This window comes from Rhamphochromis sp. 'chilingali' (assembly GCF_963969265.1).
Source record: "Rhamphochromis sp. 'chilingali' genome assembly, chromosome: 16".
In the NCBI taxonomy this organism is placed as follows: domain Eukaryota; kingdom Metazoa; phylum Chordata; class Actinopteri; order Cichliformes; family Cichlidae; genus Rhamphochromis; species Rhamphochromis sp. 'chilingali'.
Genome location: NC_137943.1, coordinates 12,902,299 through 12,914,628, shown reverse-complemented (window position 1 = coordinate 12,914,628; position 12,330 = coordinate 12,902,299). Strand labels below are relative to the sequence as shown.

The window sequence follows — 12,330 nt, the reverse complement described above, 5'->3', positions numbered from 1 at the left end:
GGGGAGAGGAGTGGGCGTGGGAGGGGGGGTGCCTCCAGCGAAACTCCCCTCCGCTGCCACGTGAGTGACGTGTGGAATGGTGTATGCATGAAGCAGGAAGCAGGAAGCAGGCACGGTACGTGATTGGTTAATAATGTAATTCAGATTTATGTGATGAGAAGAGGTCTGTTTCCTTATGTTTGGACGCTTCTATGAAGTGGGTGTTTGTGAGTGCTGATCGGAGAGGAGAGGGAAGGATGGAGGAAGCATGCACGGTGAGGATTCCATTTCATCCAGTGCAACATCTCTCCCACTCCCACTACTCATTCACATGTTTCTGCATATGATTCAGGGAAAAAGGTGTGTCCCTGTTTCTAGTCCCCATCTGCATGCCGGGAATCATCCTATGCATGTAAGCTTCTTCCATCTGCGGACAGATGGGGGCTTCTATTCATATTTTCATGATGGATTCTTTGTGTTAATGAGCCTTCAGCTTGGTTAAAGCATCGGTGATGGTAATTGTATTTACGAGAGGCCACACACAATCCTTGGGTTTAGTGTCGTATTTGGGGCCTTTTCTAATTTGGGCAGGAAAAAAGCACAGCCAAAGAATACATCAATTCATAAAGCATGAAAATGAACATGCCTCATGTACTGTCTATATTATCCATTCTAAAAAGAAATCGGCTGCATTTCATTTCAAAAAGGGGAAATGACAACAGTAAGCTGGAAGAAAATGACCGCACGGCTGCAGATTGAGCACCTTTCCCAGCGGTGAGGTCTAAAAATAGACATATACAGGAATAACGGCATAATCAGCCTCCAAGGTTTGTTCTCTGGTGCTTTCTATACCAAAAGCCCTCCAAAATATACAAGGACAGTCCAATAAGCTTCCAACTTGCAATTAGAGCAGGACCAGAGGACCCTGTCTTCAAAACTTCATCTCTCTGACCCTCATACGTCTTTTAAGCAACTACAGCAGATGTTTAATAATAATAATAATGGATTGGATTTATATAGCGTTTTTCAAGGCACCCAAAGCGCTTTACAATGCCATTTAAGCTCCCAACCTTGCACTTAATCCATTTTCTACAACTGCAAGATTCACTCGTGTGTGTGTGTGTGTGTGTGTGTGTGTGTGTGTGTGTGTGTGTGTGTGTGTGTGTGTGTGTGTGTGTGTGTGTGTGTGTGTGTGTGTGTGTGTGTTTGTGAAATGTCCAAAAGAGCAACAAACTTTCATTCAGTCTTTCAGTTGCCTAAATTACCAGCTTCTAAAAGTCTAACTTAGCAGGCTGTTGGTAGTGTGTTAGTGTTTTGTTAAAGTACCTTGTTGGAAGCCATCTCACTGACAGAGTGTCGGGTTTTCAGCGTCTCTAGTTGCTCCAGACACCAGTCCAGCTCATCTAGAGTCTCTATGGCCAGCTGCTGGTGAGGCTCCTCTGTATGTATATCACACACATATATATATATATATTAAATTTCATCGGGGAGGAAATGTTAATGGTATTTCCCTCTCAAATATTGAGCTGCATTTTGTTTCATAGTAATTGTATCCATGGGATGAGGATACAAGTGACTTACAATAAGCATTAAAAAAATCATCATTACAGGCACATGGCTGGAATACTTGCCCACCACTGGATTTCATGTGTTGTTGAACAACATTCGCTTACTAATTAAACAGCTGTGATGTGTTTCCAGTAACCCAGATTTCCCGATTCCCAATATCCTTGCCATCTGTGTGTGTTTGTGTGTGTGTGTATGTGTTTTTTGTTTGTTTGTTTGTTTTTTAACAAGTGTGTATTTTGGGCTAATAAGTAAATATCTCATTCCAAAGCCGCTACCAACCTGCGAGGCTGGTCTTGCACATGGATGGTGGGTTGCTGCCTGAAGATCGTGTTCTGTAAACAGAGACCATCCAAAGTGAACATATTAAAGACACAAGTCAGGTGTGGTGGTGAAAGAGCAAAAAGACTTAGGAAGTCTCCAAAACGCCTACTTGCTGGCCGTGCGATCTTGCTGGCCGGTTATGACGGCAAAGTTACTTCTGACTGTCCTCAGGCTGGCGAGGACCTACGAGAGGAACAAAGGAGTGAATGTATGAGTTCATCAAATGACGCATTTGTAATGTGATGAAGTGTAGCTTTAAATGCTCATAAAAGCTTCCACTTTCATTGAACAAGAGCTTCTCAACACAAATCACTGACTATCATTTGATACTGTGGCTCTCCACTCTTGGCAGATGTGCTACCCAAAGGCATCCCCCACTCCCTTTCTGATGTTTTCATAGCATCACTGACACTCCTCTAGGTCACGTCTGCCACTGCATCTGTCACCAAACACTGACTCAGCATGAGGAGAAAGCCCACAGAGTATCAGATGTCCAGACTTGATCCATGCATGAGCCTTATCTGCCACCATGCATATCTTAAACAGCATGATCCAGCAGTATTGGATTCTCAGCTCCTTTCACTGTGTAAAGTGAGCACAGGAGTGACGCACATCCCACGCAAGAGCTAGGCAACACCAGCGGGATGCTGATCCTGTCGCAGGGCCAACATGATCCTGAGGGGATGTTCCGGTAGAGCACTAAAACCCAGTCTCATACCATCTGGAGGCTGTTTTTTTTTTTTCTTAATTTGTCCATCTGCCAAATTTTCAAATAACACAATAAGTAAAACAGGCTGACTGGAAAAGATTTCAGAGGACTCACCTGTGCAAACGGTGTGACTATCATGTCTTCTGTATGTCTGCAGAAAAGACACACAAGAGGAAAAAAGCATGAAAAAACACAAAATACTGAGAAGCTCAACTATAAATCCCTAAACTGTGATACCAAAGAGTGATAAAAAGAAACCTTCCTCGTATCTATTATAGTTTATTTTAATTTATTAAAGACATGCACTGCTTCTAGTGAGGCCGGTGAGGAAACAGTCGGGGTGAGGTGGAAAGGGTGGGCGACACGTTATGAACAGTTAAATATGAGTAAAAAAAACCCAAAAGTGTGTTATTATACTTGACTCCGCTCTGATTAAGCGTCGCATGCAAGAACAAACAAAACAGAACGGGGTGTTTTAGAGAGCCTGACAGGGGTCACAAGAGAGGTTTTTGATATTTAGTCATCGGGAGAAAGGAGGGAAATGATCATGAAGCCATCCAGAGGGAATGCAGAAGAGGCCTTCAGGGGACAGAGCCAGTGTGGGTTTATTTTCGCCCTAATTTATTTTGTTTATCATGTTCTTCTCACCGAGATGACAACCAGTTGACTTCCCAATGCTTCAAGCTTTCTTCCCTTTAAAAACAGATAGGCAAGAGGTTGAAGAAATCTGTGACTGCTTCAATTACAAAACTGAAGGTTTTCTTTCTTTCTTTCTTTTTTTTTTTTAGATAGCGTGAAATCTATAATGTCTTGCTTGGGGATGTAACTGAGACACACAGAAAAACAAACAAAATATTCCTTTCTTTAGAATCCCAGTGGAATAGATTTGACATTCAAGCACTTTGTGATGGGAAAACAGCTGCAAGCAATACATAGCATGTCCTAATAAAGTATTTGAGAAGGCTCAGTCTTCTCAAGGTGGACCTTTCTTAACAGTCCTCCTCACTCTATGAAAAACAAGTAAAAAAGTTAAACTGCGTGACAATTTGGCTTCAGAACTCAAACTGCAAACAGGTAAGGGAGCCAGCACGTAAATCGAGGCACAAAACTGCTTCTCCAGCCCGGAAACCTCTGAGCTCAAACAGATAGAGAAGAACAGAAAAGCAGAAATGCAAATATGATCCATGTGATCCTAGTGGTATTCCTTTAGGATAAAAAGCACAGCATCAGGAATGGCTGTTGATACTTTGAAAACTTTTACCCGTGTTTTTCAGATGTAAAAAGCTCTTTTTTACTTTTAGAGAACTTGATATCAACAGATTACTACATGTAAAGCAACAAGATTCCTAGGCGGGGCATTGGATTTATCCAAAGGGTTTGTTTTAGGCCCCTCTCAATACATAGAGACAGAGGATTAACAGTTTCAACTGGTGGACTTACAGGTCACTGGCAGTGGAGGAGTTTCTGGAGGGACCTTTGGGTGAAAGGTCAAAGTCGGAGTCAGAGCGGTAGAGGAAAGATTCCCTCCGCTGGCTGTGAGGGAAATTGGTCGGTCGGGCCAGACCGGAGTTAGGGCTGGCCTGAGGGTCCAGTGGGCTGCGTCCCACAGACAATCCATTCTCCACATCAAAACTAAGAAGACATAAATGCAAAGAGAATTTATTAAGGTTAGATGGCTTAAGAGGCTATTTAGGAATTTACCAGCTTGTAGATTTGATCAGGAAAGGAAATAGAAGAAATGAATCCATCCAAACTGTCCATGCTTCCTGGAAAGCTTGTTTTTCCATTCTTAGACACACAGTGCCATAAAATATCTCCCACAGAATATCTGCAATGTGTGCATTTATGTGTACAATAGCTGGTGTGTATGAATATATCCCTGAGTCTGTCACACAAATACAGTTCAGCACTTTGTGACTGTTTGCAGCATCAGGCAGGAGCAACCGAAAACCAGCTGTCAACAGCGTTATTGGAAATACACCGAGTGGCTGGTCAAGCGGGTCAGCATGCACTGAGGTGAGAAAACGAGCTCCATTAAGAGCTGCAGGCAGTATAAATGCAACAGCCATAAAATAAAAAGAATAAGGGAGAATAAATGTGGGAATAAGCATTTCCCTTCAGACCAAACTGACAGACAAACTTTTTACAAAATTCCAGTTACAAGTTAACCAGACTGCTGCTCCTCTGGTGCCAATAACATGGACACAGTTACTAAAAGATGGAATATTCATATCTAAAACATCGCTACAGACCTTATAAAGACTTCTATCACACAAGCTTTCAATCTGATATTGTCCTTTCTTGAAGAGGAAATAGTGTAACATAGAAGTAAAAAAAACTCAAAATTCAAATTTAGAAGGGTGACAAAAAAAGGATAAGACATTGTGATATATATGAGCTCAGCTCACAGCTCAGGAAGTAAGCTAAAATCAGCACCACAATTCAAGCCGAGCAACAATGGTGGATAAGAAAACACATCCAAGTCAGACTGAGACCAAAATGAGGAGGTGATGAGATCCAAAGAGGAAGAATAGCTCTCAGCACTGGTGGCTGCATGCAATGCTATAGCTGATTTATAAATAGGATAACTAACCGCTAAAATCCATTAAGTGTGTTATTAGAGTGATCCAAAAAAGAGCAGCTGATTGGCAGGATGGACCCATTTTTCATTATTAATATATTTAACATTAAAAGATAGTATAGCATTTGAAACAGCGAATCAAGCGAAACCTGAGGCTGTCAGGCAACCAGCCTGGACGTACTTGAACTCCACAGCTACACAATCATCATGCAGAGAAACAGTAAAGGCATGAAATGTGTTTAGATAATGTGATGCTCTCGTGATACAAGTATGTGTATGTGTTCGCGTGCGCGCGTGTACATACAGATGAATCCCGACTGTGAGCGAACAGCAGAGATAAAAATAGCAGCACAGTACTGACGTGGGTTACACGAGAGAGGCGAGTCTAAAAATAGCGCAGCGTCAGGTGAAGAGGAGTTCCTCCTGAAAAACACCGTCTGACTACAGAGGAAAACAACAAACGAAGGCACGGCAAGGTCCTTCTTCACAGTCTAGGCATGTTTCTCCTGTGATCTACATTTCTACTTTCCCACAGCGTTGCTCTGAGCCTCGGAGACTTTCGGCCAGCAGCTCCGTTTGGCAACGCATCTCCTTTTGCTAAACAGCGTGAGGATCTCCAGAATAGAAATCCACACTTTAGTAAAACAACCATTAGCAGAACATGAAGGATTTTGCAAGGGCAGATGCTGAGACACACTTGATCCCTTTCAAATAAACAGAACGGGGAAACCAATATTTCAAAATAAAAATCTCATGGCGTAGGTATGGGTTCCAAAGTGTTAGAGAATAATAACACACAAACCCAAAATGTCAGTGATACAATTACCACAAAATCAGATTCTTGTGCAGCTGTGTGGGGTCTAGAGTGTAACAAAATGCACACATTGAAAGACGTTAACAACTGCCATGTCGCATATATACTCACTGTACACTGTGTTGCATACAGCAGTTGATGCTCGGTTTAAATGTTCGACTTCAAAGTGACCATGGCTACACGCCTACCTGCACCAAGTTGTTGCCATTCAACTGGCAGATGTTTCCATTAACAAACAGTTGGAGAGGTGTAGCTAACAAAGTCGGAGGTCAGTGAGTGCACAGTATAGAAGGTGGGGAGTAATAATGTGTTTTTCACATAGTCAACAGTTTTTGACATTTGACACAACCTGAGCAAAACCACAACTATCTGCTGGTTCCATGAATGACTACCTTTTACTCCAATCCATGAGCGATTGACCAACTTTGGCATTTGCAGAGTTGTGCTGCTACAATCCAGCCTTTACAGTTGCATGAAAACACTGCATTCATTCCTCTCTTGCTGCGTTCTGCAGTACTCTCCCCCCCAAGACGTTGGTGTGTTACTGGCTATTACATAACAGCAGAAGCTGATTTCCATGTGACAGATTCAGACACACTGACTGCATCACAGAAGAAAGTGCGAGTGACTAAAATGTCAGACACAGTACAGTGGGACTGTGCCAGCGTGGCTGCTAGAGTGAGCGTGCACGAATGACAGACAGGCTGTGTGTGCAAGGGGTAAAAAAAAATCATAATTTTATGTGTAAATAATACAAACAATGAGTCCCAATGATGTACGCCTACAATGTGTGTATTTTAATCTCAAATTACTGAGGTGAGGAGATGGTCACGCTCTCCTCACCTTTTCATGTTTCCAGTTTAACCCATCTCTCTCATCGTATCTCTGTATTAATGCTGCGCCCGCTGCTCTCCTCGCGTGCTCTGATTATGAATCTGTTTGTATTTCCACACGTCTCTGTCTGTGCAGCTAAATTTAACCTCCGTTCGCATGTGAATCCAGAAAGGCAACACTGCAGCTAAAAATAACCTTCAGGTAGAATTCAGTGCCCTCCTCTCTCTCTTTCGCTCTCTGTTTGTCATCTCCGCCTCACAGAGCAGCAGATTCTTCCCTCCATTCATGAATATTTATGGAGGAGTTTCTATTTGAAGCCGATACCGAGCTAAAATTAGACCGCGGATCAAAATACCGCCTACGCCATTCCCCCACTGCTTTTTTTTTTTTCGCTTCCAGTTTTTTTCTCTTTATCTCTCGCTGAGCTGTTGTGAGCCCAGTGCAGGAAAGGGAATCCTGACTCACTCGTGACACTTCACTGCTCACCTAGTACTCCAGCACCCCAGCAGACAAAACACGTAGTATTTTTGCATTGTGAAATCACAATCTTCTAGTTGTGGTTCATACAGTTTTATAACAAATCCTTTAATTTATGTGGCAAAAAAGAAAAAAAAAGGGGGGGGGGGGAAGTAGCTGTTACCATGGAAACAAGCGATGGAGATCTAAATAGGTGATAAAGTAAAACAATAACTCAAAAACACATGCTATTTTTGAAAAAAATAGTTGTTGTTGAGGCTGTTAAGTTGTGAGTTATGGAGTTTATAATTTTCTAAACAGCTGAATTGTGATATTCTATATTCGGAAAAAATGAAAAAAGCAGTTTACAGTTTTTCCCGTAATGTCGTTTCACAGTAAGAACAGTGCAACCAGAATATTCCAGTATTTTCTGCACACCTCCAATGTGCACAATCTTTAACTATACAGTTAACAAAATGTGCATTAACTCTGTCAGCTGAGGCATTCTGTAGTCCTAAGAGGTCAAAGGTCAAGGTTCAAGCTCAGTGTGCGCATCGTCTGAACAGGAAGCTCCCACAGAAGCTCCGTGGCTGGTTGGTCTTCAAAAATGACTCCTCCATTGTCTTTTTGTTTTTCACAACTGGCACCCACCCACCCGCCTGCCCACCTCTCCTCCTTCTCCAGCACCCTTCCCACTCTCCACTCTTCTCTGCTCCAAGAATAAAAAAAAGGGATTTTTAAAAAATATCCCTGTTAGTGTGGGAAGGTGTTAATTATAGTCCCGATAAAACTGGTGATGAGTGATAGCTAACGTGTATTTTAGGTTCTTCCTGCCGAATTAAAATAATCTATTCATTCTCTCTGAGGACAGAGTCCCTCTGCTGGGCCTTAGTGAAACTGCTACAGCCAGTCAATGTTCATGTCTGAACAGAGAAAACTAAGGCATGTTATTCATTTAATAATTTATTATTCAGATATTTGTATCATTGTAGCTTCAGCACAGACAAAACATGCATTCTGACGATTTTGGGGTGAGTCTTTGAACTTGCACATTGTATCCATTGTAAAATAATGAGGTAGAGACGAAGTTTTCTGCAGATAAATCAAATTAATCACTGAACAAAAACCCGAGCTACTTTTGTTCTTAATTATTGCCACGCTGTAAAAAAAAAAAAAACCCTGACTGAAAAGTTTTTATACGTGCAGAGACGGTGAAAATAAAATCTCATATAAAAGCTAAAAAGCCAGCTGAAATGCGTAATGTGCCACCTGTTGGAGATTGGATATGGTTAAATAGAACCATCCTAATTTGGCATCTGCATTCGCACACCAAGCTTCAAAGGTGGACATGAATGCACATGCACTCGCACACTTAATTACTTCTCTTGTCTAAAGACCAATTAGAGCCAGCATTCCTGGACAAGGCAAAGACTTTTAGTTAAAAAAAAAAAAAAAAAAAAGGTGTAAAGAGAGAGGTGTTACCATGTTTGTTATTTAAGTGGTTGGCTGGTAACAAGTGTGATTGATGGCAACCTGTCAGTGGCCCTGATACTTGACACCCCGCCTGCGTCACTGCCTGTCATGGCAACGTCAATCCCATCTGGGGAGCATTAAAATACAGGAGCAACGGCGAGCGAGAGAGGGAGAAAGCAAGGGCGAGATAGGCCCGTAAACCAGGGCAAGCTGTCATCTGAACCTTCATTCATCACTCCCAGGCCTTTGCTGTGACACAGCCAGAGGTAGAATTAGTTGCACCAAAGCCGAGCTGCGCGACGAACTGGGACGTTTATTCAAACGCTGTTTAAACTGATGCACAGAGCATTCGCTTCATGCAAGAGAAAATTGTGCTTTTGTAAAACTTGGGAGATAATCTGAAATGATTTCTAGTATGCGACAATGTGTCAGTGTGAAACAAAAGCAACAATGCTGTGAAATTATTACAGCACAAGAGGCACGAGAGACATTCTCCGCCCGGCTTGAGTGAGACCACAAAGTTCACACCAGCAACTAAGAGTCCACACGCTGTAGCTCAGCACACAGAACAATGGGAACAAAGGGAGAACAGATGTTGTAAAAGTGGTCACAGTAGAAATCCACAGAGGTGATTTTGATTCACCCAGAGGTGAATCAGCTCTATTTATCCCAGAGCACAAAGTCATCAGTTTGTGCTCTGGGATAAATGTTGGTTTTGTGTGGCCCTTCACACACACAGCCAGGACCACCCTGTTGTTTATCTTGCGCGTCTTCTTCTTCTATTCTGTAACATCACGTTACTGAATCTGGCCGTGAAGAAACCCGATGGAGGTGGTATGTGTTTACATGTCGACAGTGTAGCTAGATTAATTCACAATTGCCTTATCTTTTTCCCAGAGCACCAGCTGCAATCCATCTCTGAAAGTACACTTATATTTTCATTGGTTTCTTGCATCTTCTAAATATTTTCTAAAAGCAATGTCATGATTATTTTATAAATCTGATTATGTTATACACTGTGGGTGGCTTAAATGAAGTATGGTAAAACAACACGTCTCATGGAAAATGTTTCCTTTTTCCATGAGTACATCTTATCTTTTTTTTTTTTTTTTTTTTTTTCTTAAATGACATCAGAAACAGCAGTATGCGACATTACGTGATGGCAGAGCTTCAGTTCATCCTTTGTCATTTTTTTTTTTTTTTTTTTTTTTTTTAATAAATAGGACAGGGGGAATGAATGAGAGAAAGAGGGGGAGAGAAAGAAAGAAAACCAAAGGGGAGAAGAGACGGTGAGAAGGGGGGGGAAGAGAGGGAAAAAAAAAAAAAAAAAGAACTCCTGGGTCACCTGTATGGAGAAAAAAACAAAAAAAAAAAAACAAACAAAAAAAACAAACAGAGGAGACAGCAAACAACAAAGAGCAACATAATAATAGAGAAAACAAAGCACCATCACAATAAACTAGCTAGTCATAGATATCAGTATTTACTAAATAATAAACGATATTGTGCAGCACGCAAGATAGACAGCGCACAGTGTGCTTTGAGGCAGCAGCCAAGAAAGCTTTAGTCCGCGTCTGTGAATACCCATGTGTGCATACCTGTGTGGATCAGCATGCTTGCATTCCAAAGGTTTCTCAATGTAATGATCTGCTAGGGAGTGTGGGGGGGCCACAGCCCCGTCCTCCAGGGTGTGAAGCGGGTATGGAGGAGATCAAAACTCCAGACATCCAGAGGCCCCCAGAACACAAGAGACCATGGAAGACCAACAGAGGGGCAGCCGCGCCACTGTTCCAGTAAGAGCTGAGGAGAGTCCCAGATGAGGGCTCGCCCAGCAGCCGCGGAGCAGAAGTCAGGGGGAGTTGCAGTGACGCGCCCGTGAGCTCCGCCGGCCCCCAGCTGTGCCTGAGTGACCGAGCCCCAGGCCGAGAGGCCGGGGGCACCCCACCTCCAAAGGGGCCCGAGCGAGCCCCAGGCCCCAGGCCCCGACAAGCGGCCGCCAAGGAGTGAGCCGGTGTGTACCCGGACGCCCACCCCCAGACACAAAGAACCACCAACACACCGACACCTGAGGGAGTCCGCCACCGGCAGGGGAAGTGGTGGTGGGTGGAGATAGGCCTCCAAACCTTGGAGGGCCTGAGGTGTCCCCAGAGAGGTGGCGTCTGATACCCAACCTGACATATAGACACAGACATACAGGCACACACAGACACAAACATCCATTCCCACCCTCATGCTCTCATATGCACTCACTCCACACTCAACCAACGTGGAGACAGACATAAAGAGACACTGTACACACAATCACACTCCCCAAGCATACTCTACAAACCGGGTCTAGGTACCCTTGCCCCTGGAGGGGGGAATTGCACCCAGACCCAGGTGGTGTTACCCTTTTCCCTGCGGTGGGGAGAGGCAGACCACCCCGACTCCGCAGCAGCAGGGAGGCCCCACACCCCAGACCGCAGTCGGACGGCCAACTCCTCCTACTAGCCCTCCCGCTCCAGCAGGCCGCAGAGAATGGGGGTGGGAGAAGACTCCAAACCTCCCTCCACCCGCTCATTGTAGTGTTGATGCATATGTGTTCTAAGGTGCAATTAAAACCCAGGAGGGCATGGAGCTACCTGCCAAGGAGCAGCAGGTAAGCGCATAGTCCCTCCTGCTAGCCCTCAATGACTAAGTGTATTTAAAATTGAGAGGTGGGCAACGACGTCAGGGGTGAGGTATACACCCTGATGGTAATTTGGACTCCGTGATTGTGCCCACCCCCAAGATCCTATATGTATGTGTAATGAGAGTGTGAATAATGTGAATGTCTAAGTTGTGGGATAAAATTGAGGCAGAGGCAGCCAGAAGGGGACAGGGGGGGGGGGGGGGGGGGGGGGGGGGGGGGTAGCCTCCTCTGCACCCTGGTGACATACCCCCACTCCAAGGCCCTGCATGTGTGGGTGGTTGTGGAGGAGCGGGAAGAGGGAGGCAGCTGGAGATGGGGAGGGAAGGAAGGGAGGGGCAGGTAACCCCTCCCTGGGGCCAGCTCCCCCGCTGACCCCAGTAGGCACTCCCACCCTCCGCGACCCGCCAGGGAAGGGGGGCCCAGGCCCATCAGACCGGGGCCCAGTGCAGTAGCGCCCCCCGGCTCCACAGAGCCCTGGACAGTCCACCCAACCCCACCACAGAGAAAACTGCACCCACCCCACCATCCACACATCTTCCAGACTACATAAGACGGTAAACGCCCAGGCTGAGATCTTCCTCCACCTCTCCTGTATCTCCCCCTCCTGCAGAGAGTTCCTGAAGAGAAGAAAGCTCCTGCAAGATGTGACCATCCCCCCCACCAGTTGAAGAGCCCCCCAGGCGGCTCGACGCACCGGCGGCACCCTGCTCCAGGGCCGGGCCCCCATGCACCCACCCGCCCACAACCCCGGCAACACACCAACCAGGACCCAAGCCCCCGAGGCCCGGCCCGGGCCCCAGCCCAGAGACGGAGCACCCCCAGAACCTCACGCCCATCCCGGACCCACCCAGGGGCAGCCAGGTTGCCAGGTCAGTAACCCACGTCCGTCAGCACAGACCCTCCCCTAGCCCCGCTGCACGCAG

General features: G+C 45.1%; 1 protein-coding gene across 6 annotated transcripts in view; it reads right to left on the bottom strand.

Annotated features, from left to right (window-relative positions):
* The window catches only part of pde4ca (phosphodiesterase 4C, cAMP-specific a), a 52,794-nt gene that overhangs the window by 7,820 nt on the left and 32,644 nt on the right, over positions 1 to 12,330 (bottom strand). For 4 of the 6 annotated variants that reach the window (XM_080906805.1, XM_080906807.1, XM_080906810.1 and 1 more), the window contains 6 exons: positions 4,019 to 4,210; positions 3,227 to 3,271; positions 2,693 to 2,729; positions 1,979 to 2,052; positions 1,828 to 1,880; positions 1,306 to 1,418 (listed from right to left, as the gene is read on the bottom strand). In XM_080906805.1, coding sequence (XP_080762931.1) covers positions 1,306 to 1,418; positions 1,828 to 1,880; positions 1,979 to 2,052; positions 2,693 to 2,729; positions 3,227 to 3,271; positions 4,019 to 4,210 — 514 coding nt within the window. The remainder of the gene's footprint in view (positions 1 to 1,305; positions 1,419 to 1,827; positions 1,881 to 1,978; positions 2,053 to 2,692; positions 2,730 to 3,226; positions 3,272 to 4,018; positions 4,211 to 12,330) is intronic. The other 2 variants (XM_080906806.1, XM_080906808.1) reach the window with 1 other exon arrangement.